At 34.1% G+C, this 20,132-nt stretch overlaps 1 protein-coding gene across 2 annotated transcripts in view; it reads right to left on the bottom strand.

Moving 5' to 3' along the window:
* LOC106641718 (ubiquitin-conjugating enzyme E2 S) overlaps positions 1 to 20,132 on the bottom strand; it is a 167,867-nt gene that overhangs the window by 21,490 nt on the left and 126,245 nt on the right. For both annotated transcript variants that reach the window (XM_089594475.1, XM_089594474.1), the window contains exon 4: positions 8,096 to 8,224. In XM_089594475.1, coding sequence (XP_089450601.1) covers positions 8,096 to 8,224 — 129 coding nt within the window. The remainder of the gene's footprint in view (positions 1 to 8,095; positions 8,225 to 20,132) is intronic.

The raw sequence follows: 20,132 nt of genomic DNA, 5'->3' as shown, positions 1-20,132 counted from the left end.
GCACAAAGTACAAATATGAGTGCCCGAAGGGCGCGCTTGTTGTAGGTTGCTGCCTAAGTCATGTATAATGTTTTTCCTACCGAGGACGCAAAGTGCAATTTTGCGCCCTCGGGCACACTTTGCGCCCAGTAAATCACTTTGGGCCCTAGGGCAGAAAAGTACTTTGGGCTCGGAGGGCGCAAAGCGGTAGGTGCACTTTGGACAAAGTACTTTTCTGCTCTAGGGCCTTAAGTGATTTACCGGGCGCAAAGTGTGCCTACGGGCACAAAATTGCACTTTGCGCCGTCGGTAAGAAAAACATTATACGCGACTCGGGCACCAACCTACAACAAGCGCCCGCTTCGGGCGTTCATGTTTGTACTTTGTGCCCTATTGACGTAATGTACCAATATTTCATAGGAATTTGTGGGATTACGCGATTAAGTGTCAGCGTTTAAATTTAAACCTCGAAGCTTGTACTTATGGGTGTAGTTTTACTCACGGAGTTTCACTCTCCATCGATTTAGTCGATTCATAAGATCTTTTATTGATAAAATCTATGTCAAAAGCTCGTGATCTCCATGAACTTTAAATTTTTGTTCGTATAAAAAGTGTTAAAAATGTTGTAAGTACGGCAGCTACCATGACCAAACAATTTTTTCAGTAGTGGAGTTATTTTTTTTATTTATAAAGAGTTCGAGACATGCAGCCTACAGAGTAGTCTTCTTCTGATTCTCCCTGACTAAAAACAGTGACAAGAGCTAAATTAGTTGCGTCAGTAGTTTAAATAAATGGTTTGTTGGGACCGGCACATGAAAGTACAGAGGCTTCACATGTGGCTTATTTTAGTTTTTGAAAGTTCTCTTCCTGAGTTTCAGTCCAATCAAATTTTTAACTTTTCCAATAAAGGTTCATAAAGGTTCTGCGATTTCCACACTAATTTTTAATGAATCGTATATGTTATCCTAAGAGTCTTTGAAATTCGCGAATCATCCTGCAATTTGTTGAAATTGGAAAATTTTCAACTGCTTCAAGGTTCTTGGGGTGGGGTTTTACTCCATAACCACCTATTATATTAAGAAATGAGTAAGCAGCAGGGATAGTTTAGCCTTTCATTTTCTGTAATATATAATGAGACGATGTCTCTTTTATCCGTTGGGTCTTGGCTTCTTAGGGACAATCCCCAGCGGACTATTGTACGAGCTAGAAGAATAGCTAATGGTTCCTTCTTGTAATAGTTTATCGATCTGATCTTCAACTTCCGTATGTAGAGCAGGAGGGTATGTGTTTTCATGATAATGCTGGCAAAGTTTTTTCTTAATATATTTCATTCTTTTTTCTGTTGTTATACTGGGGACATCATCACTAACAGCTAGAAAAAATTTTCTAAGTCATCTCAATTAGAAGGTACAAGAGTTTAAGGAGAAATTTTGATTTATACTGGCTTTTTTATAGTACGGACAGCCATGGTAAAACAGCAATTCTGATAATATGTTCCCTCTGGCTGCAGCTGTTAGTTTGCGTTACAGAAATTTCTATTGGATTATTTATAATTTCATCGAAATTTTCTTGTTTACGTATCAATTCTGTTGTTGTTGCGAGATGTTAAAATCCACGCTCTTTATCACTTATTGCGATTCTTTTCATAAATTAAATAAGTTCTTTAGCTAGAAATAAGTTTTCTAAAATTCCTGTCTCACTTAATGGTATTTCTTGTGATAAGACGTGAAAAACGTGAATTTTATCAAATACACTTAATGTCACTGTTCCTAATGTTACCTCATTTTGGGAGATTAATCCAATAAGGGCAATTTTTGTATCCGTGTTTATAAAAACATTCAGCGGTAATGAAGATATTGTTATGGCATTGTTGTCAGCTTAAGTATTTATGATAAATGTGTGTTTGCTTTTATTAGATTGTAAAATTTTTCATCATTACTCTCAGCGCATTATCGATCGAGCACTCAGATGATTGCACAAATTGGTTAGTCAGTAGACGCTAATTCAGCTCAAGTTTAAGGGATGGCTTAGTTTAGGGGAATTCGGTCTGAAAATTTGTTGATTATTGAAAAAATTCAACCTCGAGCGAAAGCTAGTATCGTTTCGTGATTCTCGTGGTGTCTAAGCATTTTTGCAAGTGCAGGGGTTTATTTTCGAATGGAGAAGTAGACGAGTTGCCAAGTACACAAGGCAGTAAGCTTGTGTACAAAAGGCAAATCTAACAGACTCATAGTTAATTTTAGTGTTATAATAACAGTGTAAGGCCAAAATTCCGATGATTTTTTAATGATGAGTCGTTTAAAGGTTGATAATATTGCGTTCCATTCGATTTTTGTAACAATGTTAAAAAGCTAAATATGATACTATTTTTTCGTCTGAATTACACGTAGAAGGAAAAATTATAAAAAGTAAGGCTGTCATAAGATACAGTTAGGATATTATAAATTAAATCCTGTGTCCACTTTCATAAAAAAAGGTTTTTCTTGTGACAACTGGGTTTTCGCAACTCGCACGATCACACCCACTCTCCTTTATTTCGTCGTCTTACCCTCTCGAAATATTGTTTCAATGAATTTGGATTTTTAATCTTGAAATATTTGTATTAAGGAAATTAATTTAACCAACAACCAAGTTATGTCTCATCTGATAATTTAATGAATTTAGTAAGGCCAGAAGTCATCATTTTTTATAAATAATATTAATAATAAAGTTTCAAGTTCACGTTTACAGTGTTTTAACAATTATAGTTTTTCTGAACGTAACTTACTTCAATGATCACTGATTAGCCGCTGCTTGCGCGCACACAGTTGCAAGATCTTACAAGGTCGACCACAACAATGATTCTAATCTTACACATAAGTGCTCGTGGCGATGATGATAATCAAGCTGCTGCTTTTAACGTCAAAGCCCAAGTCGACAGTCCTTTATTTCTTGTTTCTTTTTAATTCACGTTTAGGACGAGGCTACAGTGGCCTGTTTTGCTCGAGTTTTTTTCACACAGGTAAGTCACCGAACTAAGTATTACATTTGCTTGAAATGCACGCTTCTAACACAGAGCTTAATCACCGAATTAAGTCTGACATTCGCATAAAGGACGCAACTGAACTTACTCTTTCACCTTCATAGTTACTCTAGAGCACTTGATAAAAGAGAAAAGACGAATATTGGTATGTACGAGGAGTTGATATACTCTTGCATTTAAGGCAGACACGTCAGGTTGGAGATCCGAATAAACAATCAGAGCTTAAACTAATGACTCTTGATTGACATTTTTTTTCGTCAGATCTATGGCTGTATAAGAAAAAAGATATAAAGGGTAGCAGTAATCCTATCACAAATCGTATAGTAAGCCCCATAAAATTTAACTTTTAACAATAATAAAGAGTTAAGTAAGTTTGATATGTTAAATTAATACTTTTTGAGGAAGTCTTTGAGCTTCTTTAAAGTAGCAATTAATAGTATTATTTTTAATCAGCTGCTAATTTTGCAAAGTTTTCAAATTAAAATCTAAAAACAGTCAAGTTAATTTTCAGTGCAGCTCACTTTTTAGTTGACACTAGTATTATTATACTGTATTAAACTAATACATCAAAATAATCAAATATATATTATTGATTTTCAACTATTATTTCATGCTAACCTCACATTACATATATGTATACAACACAATAACGTTTTTGTATATTGGAACATAACAAGATATTAATGTATTTGATGTTAAGTTTGCATTTGGTATCAGTCGAAAGTTAATACAACTTAGTTAAAATAAACAAATTACTTATATATACAGCAAAGTCACTAAAACCGTTGTAATTGCCAACCACAAAAATTACTTGACCGATTTTGCTAGAATTTTGCATACCGATTCTCGACACTTCCTGGATGGTATTAGGATAGTTTGATCTTTAAAAAATTAATAACAAAAGTAATGAATATGCTCAAAGCTTTAAAAAAATACGTTAACTTTGCACTTTAGTTCAGCTGGATGACTTGTTGATTTGATGACGCATGTTGCGTCAATACAACTAAATTGGCACCGCCAAATGTCTCCAAAATGGTTGAATGAAACTTTCTGATAAAGAGCAAGACTTTTTTTTCTCAAACGAAAAGCGAACAGTGACGGCTTCGCAGAATCATCCTGCTAGCTTGGACGCCAGTGCGTGAGAGCGAGTTAACAGCTCTCACAATCTACGACCAAGCTTTAAAATTGAAGAAAAATCAGAACGGAGAGATACATCCATCATAGTAGAGTTGATCAGCAATCATGTGTAACGCTTTTAGTTAAAAATTTTAAATCTATTTCTGACCCTTCTCAAAACAGAAATCTTCTTCTAAAAAACATGTTGTTCAGAATCCATATAGTTTATTTCGTCAAGAAAAAAGCTGTAGAAAGTGAAAAAAAATAAACTATGCTAAAAAGTACCGTGCATTTCTTATGCCATAAAAAAATCATTGGCCCTAAAAGCCGTTGATTTGCAGTTTTTCTCGTATAATCTATGAACAGCACTATTTTTTAAAGTTGTAAGGATTTAAAACTCACAAAAACTATGTAATTGAAAAAAAATTTTTTTTCTTATCTCACAACTTTATTACCACAGCAAAAAGGTCCTAAAGCTTAATCTCTACATTTTTTATCGCCACGAAAATACAAATACATATTGTACCTATTTAAAAATCTGAAAGATTTAAGAGATAACTATAAGAAATATAGTGAAAAGCTTATCTCTTAATAATAAATGCTTTATTTATCGATTTTAATGCTGCCTCAATCTAGATATACGTTCAGTCTCATTTTCTTGACACCTAAAATTATATTTATTAGATGTATTTGAAGTTTTTGTTCCAATACAACTTCTTGCAACTTTTGGCATGGTTAAGACTCTTGTAAGTTCTAAAGGCTATTTTTTTTTCAAGTTTATTAGGTTGTAATATATTTGTTGGCAATTTGTAGTTCGACGTCTGATGACCCTAAAAAGGACCAGCAAGCTTCTAAAGTAAACTCTTTCTTGACTGAAGTTTCCAGCAAACGTAATTGCTTCTATATCTCAGGGTAATCTTTTTTGGCCTGTTATTGTAGCACCACACAGATTGGCAGGTAAACTGCAACGTTTCAAGCTTTAGAGCTAGTTGTAGAGCTTTTTCCCAACGTCTCCTGGTATAACATCGAAGACGTTGGTGTCTCAAGCACCTCCTTTTTTTGCAGACTCAGTTGTTTTGGTGATCTAAGGTAGAGAGATTGGTTCGTGAAGCTTGCCCGTTGTCTCAAGTTTTTTTTTTCTTAATAGCTGTTAGATTCTCCCAGCGCAGACCTTGAAGAGGATCGGTGATTTCTGGTTGAATGCTTAGACTCGAGAGGATAATATAGGGTTGTCGGTCGTCGAGATTCCCAGCTTTGCGACGAACAACTGCGCTCGTGACGACTGCCAGTAAATGACTGACTTGGTTTAATAGTGGCCGTCTTTAGTTATTATAGTCTTTTAGTCGACGAATCGTTTTCGGAAATGGTAGTACAAATTTATTTGTTGGCAAGGTAGTTTAAACTTAGGTAGCCCTTGAAAAAACCAATGAGATTGATGGTTAAGTAGGCAACGTAAGTACTTATAATGGCCCTGAAAAGGGCCAGTGGTGAGACTTCCAGTTATCCCTTATTATTATTCTCGATGATGAAGAGCTAGCTGCGGGTAGCTTGACTCTTACCCTTAAAGTCTCTGTGTACGCAGACCGTACAGGAGGGTGGTACTAAGCTGACCAAAGAATATCTTGTCTTCGGGTCATGCCCCGGATAACTAACCGTTCATCGTTAGTCAGGAAAGTGGGCGTGGAGAATACCTTCTCTGTAGGTGTGCTGTTGGGACGACCACTAAAAAAGAGGCCGTTGTGGCTGCCCGTACTCTTCAGGGTTGTCTTGCCTGGCTTACATTTGAAGTAAAAAATTTTCTGATGGCACCAGGTCGGATGGTTGAAGGGTCTTAAAGCTCTGAAGTGCTGCAGCACGTTGTCCTCTGGCTAGACACGTCTCCTAGTAATTCCACTGGAGACGCCTAGACGTTGACATTTTGAACGCCTATTTTTCCGTGGCACTCGGTTATTTTGGCGATCCGTGGTAAAACCTGATTTATTTCGCTTTCTAATAAAAGAAGAGTGTCATCAGTAGCCAGAATGCCCAGCTGCACCAAGGACTACTCTATTCTTGGTGTAGTGCCGATGATCGACTACCATAATGGTCAACTCGATAGGGCATCTTATAACTACTGTTCACTATCTTTGATTGCGGTTAGCTTCAATTTTACCTCGAAGCCAGCAAGCGGATCCTACTGAAGTAAAGCGCAAAGCTAGCTTATTTTAGCAAAATCTTGAGGTTGTTTATTTCTATTGTTATTAAATTTTTTAAGAAAAAAACTATGCGAAAACCACCTAGGAAGTATCAAGAATCAATATGCAAAATTTCAGCAAGATCAGTTGAGTAGTTTTCGCGGTTAGCGATTACAGCGGTTTTAGCGACTTTGCTTTGTATATTAGTAAGATATTGATAAGTATTCTAAATAAAAGATTTTTTTCAGCAGGATGAATGACCAAGTATTTATAGAAACTCCAGACCCACAAACGTGAGAAAAAAGGCTATACAAAAAACGGATGATAGAAGATTAGGTTATGGGATCTTATCTGAATACCGTGGGACATAAGGTATAAGAAAGTTTTTTGTGTATAAGAAGACCAATTAATAAAAAAGCTAGTAGTAAAAGGGTACACATTTTTTAATAAATTTATTTAACTTAATATTTTTATTATTATAATTTTTTTTTTTCTTTCAATTTATTATTACCTCACACATTAACATTTAAATTTGAACGCCATGAGCAGGTAACTTACATAAGGTATGCTAAACGAACGCTAGAGTGCGTTTACTAAAAAAGTAAAGAACTTTCTAGCTAGGACCTGTTGATTGGCGTTACCTGGACAAGAGCGATATACGACATTCGAGCAATCTATCGCCTAAGCAAGTCTTGCGGACGAGCCAAAATCAAAAACATGTTCGGAGTCTGACTATCAGTAAGGTAAATACTTTTACGGTCTACTGGGTGCTTAATACATCTGTGTACACCCCAGTAGTCGACTCTTTCTCTAATAGATAGCACACGCTAGTATAGGGTGAAAGAAATCGGGGAGAATAATTGTAGGCTGTAGTTACAAGCCCACAGAGACCTAAATAAGTGACATAAACAAAGAGATAGCTCAATTTTTTCTCACATGACATCTTGTGCTGTTCAGCCGTTTGACCACATGAATATCCATTTTCATAAAGGAGCGAAAATTCAAATTTAAAAATTTCGAAGTTTAATAATTTAAAAAGATCTAGTGAAGTAAAATATATTTAGTGTTTTGTATAGATTGAAAAGCGATTCCTCACATAGATATTTCTGGAATAAAGCTTACATATAAATTTAAATTTTTGTGTGCTCTCATTCTGAAGTATACTTTCCCCTTTTAATTGATTGTAAGTTTCTTACAATTATTTAAGATTTGTAATTAATTATAAGAAACTTAGTTGATAAAATAATTGAATTACACTAATGAAGGTGGTAATAGAGAGATACTCATTCTAGCCAACTACTGATTATCTGAGTTATGGAGATATAAAGGTTTAATCATATTATTACATTAAAAAGTTTTTCATTCAAGAAATAATTTTAAACAATCGATGTATAAATTGCAGGGATTTTAAGATTATTCATCAAATGAAAAAAAAAAAAAAAAAAAAACGGTTCTTTTATTTCTTCTCTCACTCATTAAATCGGCTACTCAACTCAATTAACTTCGCACTAGGTAACGAACCTACCCTGTGATAGGTAGTTGACTTTAACAACTACGTGTTGGACCTTGATTCCTTGATTTCCGCACTGATAAACATTCATTAGTCAGCGCCTATACACCATGATTACACCAAGAGAAAAGAGGGGGTGCAGTAGTAACACTTAAAAAATATTTTTTGATAAGACCACATACGCTGAAATATTGAGCATGATGTTTGAACACGCGTCATACTTGCACTTACATTAAACTGTAGTAAAATATAAATATATTTTTGCATCGGAAGAAAAATTATCATTAAGATTACCTGTGCGTGTATCTCTGTCATCATTTTGGCTCTGTCAAAATAATCATTATAATGTTCCAGTAGCAGCTTACCAGCCTCTTCATTGAGTGCTGACTCAGCATTAGGCATAATAAGAAGGCATTTCACAGTCTGAAAAGTATTAATTCAAAATTACTAAACAAAAGAAGTAATGCTTGTCATTAATACACTTGAAAATTTTTTACAGATCTAGTTAGACAGTTTAAACAAATTTTAAGGATTTCAAAAGTATGAATACAGTGGATTTTAAATACATACATTGATGCATTTAATCAGGTTGAATTGTATAGAACTTAGTCAATTATATTTATAATTACAGTTTTCAATAATAAAGGTGATTTTTCTCTGATAAGAGGAATGCGGCATGGACACATAAAAAAGCTATGTTAGTTTAAAAAAGGCAAATAGAAATTGTCTGTATATATAATCTCTAAAACTTAAAACTTAAGAGCATTACGTATTGATTATGTATTGATTATTTTTTTTATGAACGCTAGACTGACGCTAAAGAGCAAAACCATACAGTTGTTGCAATAAGTAACTCATAAACAATGCAGACCTACTAAATTTGAAATGTAAAAACTCAGTCTGAGTAATTGTACACTATAAAGTACATTTTTTCTGAACATCTTATTTTTACCATACTTACAGAGAAATTATCATGTATGAAATACTTTGTAGCAGAATCAAAAAGTGCAACAACTTTATGAATAAACCCTACAAAAAATAATTATTGAAATAGACGATTTGTAAACATCTATTTGATGGAACCATAATAGTCATTCCAAATACTAGTTAAAAACAGAGCCATTAAATTAATATTTGGGGCATACACAAATACGTACAGTAGCAAACAGGCAACTAATTAACTATTGATTCTGATGTGGCAGTTACGTACATATACCTTGACATAATGCTTACTTGTAGTATCAAGGCCATGAAAAGTTAGCTGGCTCGTCTTTATTTAAACCACGTAAGTGACTTGAGCATTACAATCATTTGACAAGCTTTATATAATCTAGCACAATTTTTAGAATGATGTCATGTAAGTTCCGTATCAGGGATGAACTTTACAAAAGAACGTAAGACTTGAAATTTTAGACAGAAAAAATAAATTTCTTAACATGTTTGTGAGACAACAAAAAATTCTCAACTTTTCGATTTAACTACAATATATGTTGACGTTGAAAGAAAAATATTTCATCGACTGTAACTTTTACAAAAGAAAAAAAATCAAATAATTTGAAGCAATCAATAATTTTCTTGCTCAAAATACTTTTAAATAAATCGTAGTAAAATATGTACACATTTAAAAGTGAAAACATTGTATTTTGAGATGTACTATTTGATACTTGAGCAGTTTTGATGTCTGTTTGTCATTTATACAAATTTTTTTTACTAGTTTTCTGATAAAAACCTACTCTAATAAATGTAAAAAAATGTTAGTTCTCATTTTTCAGTCCCAATCATCATAATGTTACAAAGTACAAACAAATTTAGGAACCGCGTCTCAGTTACAAATGTATACACAAAAATTCAACGTCAATTAAATTTTGATTCAATGCTCATAGTAGAGAATCAACGATAGTAAGATATTGTCAGCTGTATACACTAGTATTGCTACTTTGGCGTATTTTTTATCATTCGCTTTACAAGATATCAGAGTAGATATGCCAAGCCGATCCTGGCTGACCTCATGTTATTGGAAGAGCTGTATCTCACTTTAGCCAATACTAGCTCACATCATGCTTTCAGACAAGCTTTAATTCGCTGGTTTACCTCCTGCTGTTATCTAAAGTATAGGAAACTTTCCCCTGAGGCCACCCTAGCAGGGCTAAATCGGGCACCCCTACTCCGATTTAAATGTATATTAGAATTGTCATAATTTAATTAAAACGATAAAAGGAATCACATTTAAATAACCACGGTAGAAACAAAGTTCTTTAGACATGAGATGAGTATAAAGACACACAATTTCTCAGGTAACAAGGGGATCGCCAGATCCATAGGAAGAACGAAGCTCTATTAAAATAAGTACTGCATTCATGTAATTCACTAAAACGATTACTTGAAAAACGAATAAAAAAAAAAATAAAAAAATTTAGTTCAGTACTCACGAATTTAAAAAAATTAGTAAATTTAGTTTAACACTCACGATAGTTGAACTTCGTGAGTACGTCATGCATAAATACAGTACTTTTTTTCATTCCATTTTTTTTTTTATGTCTTTTTTGATTTTATTTAATTTTTTTTTTCATATTTTATTTTAATACTTTTTTGTCTTTAATTTCTTTTCTCTTTTTTCTTTGTTGCAATTGTGTAGCCAAATAATACAATTTTTGTTTTATTTTTATGTAATTACTTAATGACATTTTGCCATTATTTGTTTATCAAATTCAAAATAAGCGCCCTTAAAAACCATTACAATGATATGTAACTCGAAATAAACATACATGATGATTAAAATTTTTTTTTTTTTCATTGCATTCTTTTATTTTAAATATATCCTTTCTTTAAATTATTATTTTTAATTGTTCATCATTCCACTTTGTTTTAATTTTTTTCATTTAATTTCTGTACATAAATTTTTTTTTAATTATTTTTTTTCTTACTTATTTTTTTGCAATTGTATAGCCAATTAATAGAATTTTTGTTTTATTTTCCGCCCTCGGGTGGTTTTGGGAGGCTGGTACTTCCTTGGGCGAAAAGCAGTTTTCCGGAACTCGTTCGAAAAGTCTCCTTTACGAACCTCGTTACGTCCCTCGCCTTCAGCTCGGGCCGCAAACCTCTCGGTTCGCAAACAGAGACTTTTCAAACTCGTAGGAAAACTACCATTTTGTATCATTATTTATGGTACATTACGTCACTAGGGCACAAAGTACAAGCATGAGCGTCCGAAGGGCATGCTTGTTGTAGGTTGGTGCCCGAGTTGCGTATAATGTTTTTCTTACCGAGGGCGCAAAGAGCAATTTTGCGCCCGTGGGCACACTTTGCGCTCAGTAAATCACTTTGGGCCCTAGGGCAGAAAAGTACTTTGGGCCTAGAGGGCGCAAAAAACTTTCCCGCCTTCTAACCTCAAAATAGCACCTTCGCCGCTTGATTTTTGGTTCTCAGGCGGAAAAATAGCATACGAAACTCGATCAAAAAGGCTTGTTTACGAACGTCGTTACGGCCCTCACCTTCGGATCGTGCCGTAAGCCTCTCGGTTTGTAAATCGAAGCCTTTGCAAACTCGTACGTAATATACTATTTCTGCTCGTAGGCCTAAAGTGATTACAAGGGTGCAAAGTGTGACCCGAGGACGCAAAGCGGCAGTTGCACTTTGGGCCCATGGTAAGAAATGGTAGTTTTCCTACGAGTTTGAAAAGTCTCTGTTTGCGAACCGAGAGGTTTGCGGCCCGAGCCGAAGGCGAGGGACGTAACGAGGTTCGTAAAGAAGACTTTTCGAACGAGTTCCGGAAAACTGCTTTTTCGCCCGAGGAAGTACCAGCCTCCCAAAACCACCGAGGGCGGAAATAGTAGTTTTCGTCGGATAAGTGCCATCGTTTCTGGGGCTATTTTGCGGCCCAAGAGACCTGCGAAGCAGGGCCCGAGGGATGTAAGGTAGCCACGGAGCAATGGCACTTATATGGCGAATGTTATTTTTCCTACCCAGGGCACACCAGCCTGTCAAAAACGCCCGAGGTAGGAAAATGACATTTTGCCATTATTTGTTTATCAAATTCAAAATAAGCACCCTTAAAAACCATTAAAATGATATGTAACTCGAATTATACATGTATAAATGATCTTACATAATGTATTTATTATTGATTTAATAAATTACTATATTTATATAACTATGTGACATTGTAACATAATTTGTTTGTCGAATTCGAAATAAGCGCCCTTAAAAACCATTGATACGTTCTGCAACTCTATTGTACATGTGTATTTTAATAATTTATTTATTAATTGAATAATTTATTTATAACGGTAATTATTAGCATTATTCAAATGCCAAAAAAACATCAGATTTTGAAAAAATCGGTTGGTATTTTACGCATCAAATGCATAAAATACTAATATGTAATGCGTAATAACGCGCCTTATTCGATTTAATTTACATAACCATATTTATGCTAATTAAATTTTTTGTTTTTTTATATTTATTATTTAGAAAAAAATTTTTTTTTTAGGAGGAAGAGACTTCTAGTAAGCGACTTTCGTTCTATGGAAATCTGTCGTTTTTAAAACTCCAGCCCCCCAAGCAAGCGACATAAAGAACTTCGTTTTGATAAATAATCAAATAAATAATTCATCATTAATTGAATGTATCATCAGTGAATGGATATGAAAATGAAAAATAAGTTACGAACCACACGATAAGTACAAGAAACCGAAACTGTATAGTCGGCAGTTGTCGTAGCAGAGTGAGTAAGGTACTCGACTTGTATGCGGGAGGTCGAGAGTTAAAATCTCTTTATTCAAAAGTGTTTTTTTTTTTTTTTTTTTTTTTTTTTTTTAATTGTAGAAGAAAAAAATTTTAAGTTCAATTAAAATTCGTTTGGAAAATGATTGCTGGGGAGTGTGAAGGAGAAGGCTGGGCCAAGGTATGCAGGAGAGTCGCGCAGCACGGTTGGAAGATATAGGGTAGGGTGAGAGGAAGTGTTTAGGGGACTGATGGTGAGGGCGACAGGGTAAGGGGGAAAATACAATGAATTAGGAGGAAGAGACTTCCGGTAAGCGACTTCCGTTTTATGGAAATCTGTCGTTTTGAAAATTCCAGTTCCCCAGTACGCGACATAAAGAACTTCGTTCTAATAAATTTTATTCAATTTCACTAATTCATTTAATTTCATTAAGAGACATTAGTTTTACGAAACAAAATACTTTTAATTTTACACCTACACATAATTACACACATACATGAATACACATGCCTCCATACAGACAAACAACATCTAATACACACACGCACGTACGTGTATGCATCAACCAATACGTATATACAATGCCTCTATACATAGAAAATACTGACACCTTCACACAAACATACACGCTCATGTATGCATACATACCAACAGCGCAGGCTCTAGAGTAGAGCAAGAGGAGCGACCGCTCTAGGCTCCAGGTTGGCAAAGGGCATCAAAATGATGCTTTGAACGAAGAATGAAATTTTTTTACGATCTCAATAAAAAGAAAAAATGGTCAGATTTACAATCAAAGAAAAAAGATTCATACGATATCTAGTGAGGTTGACAGCAATTAGTCAAGAGATCAAAATTAAATCTGAATCTCTTGCACGCAGAAGTGAAACAAACGCGGTGGGGTACTATTTAAGTGAAGAATTCATCAAGTAAATGGAAAAGTCAATTAGTCAATTGAAAAATTTATTGATTGCACCTGCGTACAGCCATTTTCTACTTTTACTGGATTTTTGATGAAAATGTGCAAATTTGCGCTTTATTACTTACTTGGGTAGAGCCTTAGTCGAGGGGTGGTATTGTGTTACTTTTATTCCTCATACTTAAAAATCTGGATAAATATATGATCATCTAAAAAACGCCATAAAGTACCTTTCAGATAGGAATTAGTTTTTCTACATTCTTTGTGCAGCAGATACGGAATACAGCTCCAGTCGGTTTTAAAATGAGCATTCAGAATCAGATTGTTCCAGTGTAGTGTAATGGTTGGGTTAATGAGTGCAGCCAACCAAGAAATACCGAATCGCTAATCCAAACACATAAAAAGACCTTTTACGTTTACTACTTGTCTTTGTTTGGATAAGTGGGCTGCACTTATTCACACAACACCACCGTCAACGCAACGCTAATGCAATTGAATGCACTTATACAGCAGCGGCCTAAATGTAGTACATGGAGAAGACCTATTGTAGCAGAAAATTTTTGCGCATCAAAATAGGTTAAGCCATACAGAGTTACAGATGTCAACTTTTTGTGATGTACAACGGCACTGATGCAATTCTGTTTTATTTACAAAGTTACTTACAGCAGTATTTGTATACCAGTAAGTGTCAATGGAATCATTCATTCTTTGTGAAAAAGAAATTTTATGAGCCATGAATAGATAGTGTTAATAAATACATTGTATATATTGCCTGCATTATTTTCCTTCTATTAAAAATGTAATTAGGTTATACTTATTTTATTAAAGGTACTGAAATGTTGAAAATAAATGAAAAGTTGTCTGGATTTCAAAATTAAAAAAAAAAAAGAAGGGCAAGAAAAAAAATGTGCTAAACAACTGGCAATATTCGTTAAAATCGGAGACGAAAGCCAGACCGTTGTTACCAACAATTGTACAATATCAACCGTCCAAAATGTTTTGACCACAGACCCCATAATTGCTGAATCTGATCGTGCTTTACCTGTGACTGATTAAACAAACTTTTAAATTTTAACACAATGTCACGTTCTTACACTATCACATTAATAATTCATGCAAATTAACAGCAGCAGGACCCAGTTGGAAACCTGAAGAAACTTTCCAGCTTGATCCCCAGTCAGATTTATCAATAAAGATTTCAGATGTCATAGTAAAATGGCCAAGCCCTTTGCAAAGCAAGGTGATTGATGAGGTATTATTGCTAAAAATTAATAATGGCAAACTAGAAAAAGATAAAAACTATCCACGCAATGTAAAAGGTCGCCATTTTTTAAATAGAAAATTTCCAAAGAAAAATGCCAAATGGAGAGAAATATGCTAGAAAATGGCTTATTTATTCAAAATCTTTGTTTGAAGTATTTTGCTTATTTTGTTATTTATTCCACCATAATTCTATATCCAATTAAGTAAACGAGGGTTAGGATGATTGGGCCCATATTTCACCAGCCTTAAAAAACATAAGACTTCTAAAGATCATCAGTCAACAACATGTTTGTACTTAGAAGCTACCAAGAGATTTAATTTACTCAAGAGGTAGTAAATCAGTATTTCATGATTCAAATAGATGAAGAAAAACGAAAGTGGAAAGCACTACTCAAACAAATGATGGAAAGCACTTCTCGAACGAATGATTGAAAGCACTACTCGAATGAATGATAAAAATCACATTGTATTTAGCAGAAAATAATTTGGCCTTTAGAGGGCGTTTTGACACTATTAACTCTCCACACAATAGACATTTTTTAGGTTTTGTTCAACTTCTAGGTAAGTTTGATCCAGTTATAATGAAACATTTGCGCAGTATTCCTAATCATGAAACTAAAAACTATTACTTTGGCAAAAATATTCAAAATGAGCTCATTGATCGATTAGCAAATGAAGTAAGAGATGTTATAATTACGAAAATTAAGAGATTAAAATATTCCTCAATCATTTTGGATTGTACATCCGATATCAGCCACATTGAATAGTTGAGCGCTCCACTCAGATTTTTTGATATCAATGAAAATTGTGTTACTGAATGTTTTGTTACTTATCTAAAAATATCGAACTTGACTGGTAAGGGTCTCACAAATTTCACACATAACAAATACTAAAAGCTCACGAGAAATGGACGGACTTTAAAGCAGCTATATTGGCCAAATCATTAGCTGAGTAAATGGATCAGTAAGAATTTTTGTTGATTGTTATCTGGTGAGTTATTGTACCAAATCGGTATTATTAGTAAGTTTATGTAATCTGAGTCAGTCGGTTTGCTAAATGCAACCAATTTATTGCAAAAATGCTGAGAATATGTGAAAAATACAGGGATGATGGATATGTATCAGCTGTAACCACAACAACAAGCACAAGAAGTCGCAATAAAAGCTGAATATTTTTTAGCATTTGAACACGAATCCGATTTAAAAAAAAAGTTTGATTACAAGTCTTAAAATAAACCTATTATAGATGCAGAGAAAAATACGACTGCATAATATTTTATTCTTTAATAGATACAGTTCTTTATTCAATGGAAATATGATTCAAACAACTGTTAACTTTTAATGCAACTTGGTCTTATTTATTTGCTTTGAAGCGCCAAACAGACAAATCCGATTTAGAAAAATCATGTTTAAATTTACAAAATGTTTTGACACATAATTCACACGGTGATATTTTTAAACTAGACTTAGCACAAGAAATTCGGACGTTTAAGAACTTTTTGGATGCGGGCCCAGGCCAACCAAAAAATGTTCTCACTATCCTTAAACAAAATGATTGGTGTCATATTTTTTTAAATACTTGGACTGCTCTCCGAATACTTCTAACAATTCTTATTACTGTTGCGAAAGGTGAGCTAAGTTTTAGTAAATTAAAATTAATTAAAACTTACCTTACATCAACACTAGATCAAGAAAATTTATCAAATCTGGCAATTTTATTAATCGAAAATAATACTGCTCGATCAGTATATCAAATGATGATATGATTAAAAAATTTGGAAGTGCCGAAGCAAGTAAGGTGAACTGTTCGTGTGTGTATGTGTGTGGTATCTTCGTTGTGTCACAGAATGATTGGAACGTGTGTTGCGGACGTGTGAAAGAGATACTGTTGTTGCGGGGCTAGCTTGTAGAATCTATGCGTGAGAGTGTGTGTGTAGCATTTTGGGTGCTTCGGAGAGCGCGTGAGGTGGAAAGCGTATCGATCGCAGGGCTTAGTAGAGCTAGAGCTAGCTCAGACAATAGTTGAGGGAGCCAAGCTTACTTATAGAGCGCACAACGAGGCTCGCGTGGCAGTCAGCAGAGTAGATTGTCGACAAGCTACCCTCAACATACCAGACCTGTGCTTCTTGATTTGAAACGACGTAACAATCAACCTCATGGCCGCTGGCGGTTCCCTGGGCATTCCAAGGGCCTCGTCGTTGGCGAAAGCGTCAATTTACCAGTAAGGTTTAAATAGTGTCGAGCGCAGGTAGTTATTGTCTGTTTTTAAACTTCACTTAAATATCGAGCGGTTTTTTTGTAAGCGGCCAAGCACTGCGTGATATAATCATAGTCTTTTGTTGGTAAACTAATAAATCTGCCAGTCAGTTATATATATATATATATATATATATATATATATATATTATTTGTGTTTTGCTCTATCAAGAATCTGAATTCCAAATCCTTCATTATCATACCACAGAACACGTTGCTCAGTCTCACTCACTACCTTGATTAGTGGAGGCGTCAACATGAACTTCATTGCAATCGTTTTGTTTTTATAAAAAATGGTTACTTGAGTGTACTAAAATTTTAAAATTGTTGATTTTATTACAGAAGAATATATAATTATAAATAAAGCTAATCAAATGCAACCAAATTTAATGAAAGTTTTAATTTTCTAAAAAAGTCCTTTAACTACTTGCTTAATGAAATTTATATATATATATATATATATATATATATATATATATATATATATATATGTATATGTATATATGAACAAATGGCGCTTAAATGCAATCTCGCTCTAACCTCATAAATGGCTAGGGCTGGCACTGCATACCAAATCCATAGACATGTAGAGGGAAGGGTTTCAGGATATCGTTCTCTGACAGCTTTTTGACAATTTAAACATGGCATACGATATCATAAGATACGATAAAATTGCCGGTAAGTTGTCGGAAACCAATACTAGAACACATACCAGTAGACCACGCACTGTACGAACTGTAGGGCAAGCTCGGGAGGTTATCAATGAACATATGTAACTTCAACATCCTACTCACCAGAATTTCCGATAGCTAAGGTGGTTAAGGATTACGCCACTGGTCGTACTGTTTTGCTATCTAGGGATCAATTCCAACTGTCCGCTATTTTTTTTTTTTTTTTTTTTTTTTTTTTTTTTTTTTTTTTTAAATGTGATTTATCATTTTGGTTTAATTTCTTTTTATTCAAGTTTCATTTAAATTCATAAGTCATGTTACGAAATTTTTTTTCACTATACGTCGAAATAACTGTATTTTTATTGCTAATTCTATTAAACAATTTGGTAAGTTAATTCTCGTTGGAAATGGCCATTTCGTGAGTTCATAATAATGAAATAATTTCTTAGAATATGAGTAGGTATAATTCTTACATTTTAAAACTTCCAAGAAATTATTAACATCCAGCTTATACATAATTTTAATTTATTTTTAGTGTACGTGTGTAGTGTATTTATCTTTATCTGTACAATAATCAACATAATCTTTGGATTGTAAACATCCCTTATAATCGTTTAAAATATATCAACAAAAAAAAACCCTTTTAACGCCTTAATTTAAAAAATAAAATCTTTATTATTCTGCATCTCTCTAGTAAGTTATAGTATTTTTTTTTTTTTTTTTTTTTTTATTAACAAATCAATACGATATTTTGAAAAAATTCTTATGCCTTAGAAACTTGCCAACTGATTTCATTCATTTATCGATCGAAATACTGTTTTGCTATTCTTTTGGCAGTCTCAAATAAGAACTAAAATTTTTTTTTTCAATTACAGCGTTACCACGATAGCTCTTTGGCTAAGTCGCTGGGGCCACCCTCTTACCACCTATGTGTGGTTGTGTATTGTCGCACCCTTTTTCCAACCCCTTTTACTGATGTTATACCTAATCCATGGGCACAGTGCAGAGTATCTTTGGTGAAACATCGTGCTAGTTAAGCTGACCCTATCTGCACCAACGGTGTATCGGGTCCACTCGCCTCTGTGTAGCCTTTACCCGGAGAGGACTCCATATTTTAGGACGTTCACTCCTCGCCGGTTAAGCCAGCGCTCTCTGGCGAAGCATCAGATTCAGGCTAATGAGTATCCTCGGAGAAGCCCCATGTTTCAGGGACCATTTCTCGCCGGTAAAGGCCGTGATCCCTGCCTGGCGCATCGGATCCACTAATCCCTCCCTCCTAACACTATTTCGCGTTAACCCAGGTCTGAAGACCTGTAAGGCAAGGAAAAAACCCTGGAATTACTCTGAAAGAAACTTCCACAGAAAAACCCACCCCAAAACAGCCGGGGTTACATAGGAACTTTTCCCGATAAAAACAGTTTTTGAAAAAATCTGCATTCACCGGGAATCGAACCAACGATTCCTAGAATAGCGTTGTATTAGTAACAAGCACGCTTACTACTGAGCTAACGCCACTCAGAAATAAGAACTAAGTTGTATACTTGATTGGGAGTTTAAAACAATATTAAAATTTTACAAAAATATTTTCTGTTGTGTTTATTGAATGTTTTTACTGATCAAAATTTGAACATGCAGTAATTCACAGTAGATGATAATTTAGACCAATAATCAAGTTTAGCTGAGTAACTTTTATTTAAAAAAGTACGCAAGAAAAACGCTTTAACTGCTAATCAAAGAATCAATTTTGATTTATAAGATCTGTTTTTTATTACTGTTTAGATTTTTGTAGCAAAATTTTCTGTAACATTATTTATAAATTTTAATGAAACATAAACAAAAACAATTTGAACCAGAATGATGAATCACGTAAAAAAAAGAGAAAAAAAAATCAGCCGACAGTTGGAATCGATCCTTAGACAGCAAAACAATACAACCAGTGGCATAAACCTTAACCATCTTAGAATCAGAAATTCGGGTGACGAGGATAAATTTATTATCTTCATAATGCTAACTATCAAAAGCTCTTTAATGCAATATGCACACTATAACATCATTACAATCTACAAAAAAAAATTGAGGCTTTTAATAGTAAGTATCAATTTACATATCGCGCACAGTCAAAATATGTTTATGTCATAAGATGCTTAAATACAAGGATAACTTCTGTACGAGCTTTTATATATTAAATACTTCATCCACTTTTTAAAGGTGCGTCCATATATGAGTGGTATATATTTATGAAAATCATAATTTCAAAATCCAACACCCTTCTAGTTTTTATATGCAAACGTACTTCATTCTTTCAGTATGCCATAAAATCTTTCTGCTAAAGTAAGCTTTTACAGCTACTTTAGCCAGGAGAATTTCTCAGAAGAAATTAAGGAAAGCTAAGAGAAGCTTTTGATGGTTAGCGTGATGTAGAGAATAAAATGATTGGGGTATGATCTTTGGCATTACGCATCATACAAGACAGAAGTTTACGCTAGTGAAACGTCTCCATAAT

Source organism: Copidosoma floridanum, unplaced genomic scaffold (assembly GCF_036245765.1).
Source record: "Copidosoma floridanum isolate Cflo_tuat_1 unplaced genomic scaffold, Cflo_Japanese_pri ptg000021l, whole genome shotgun sequence".
NCBI lineage: Eukaryota > Metazoa > Arthropoda > Insecta > Hymenoptera > Encyrtidae > Copidosoma > Copidosoma floridanum.
Note: the sequence above shows the minus strand (reverse complement) of the source record. Positions and strands in the feature narration are given on the sequence as shown.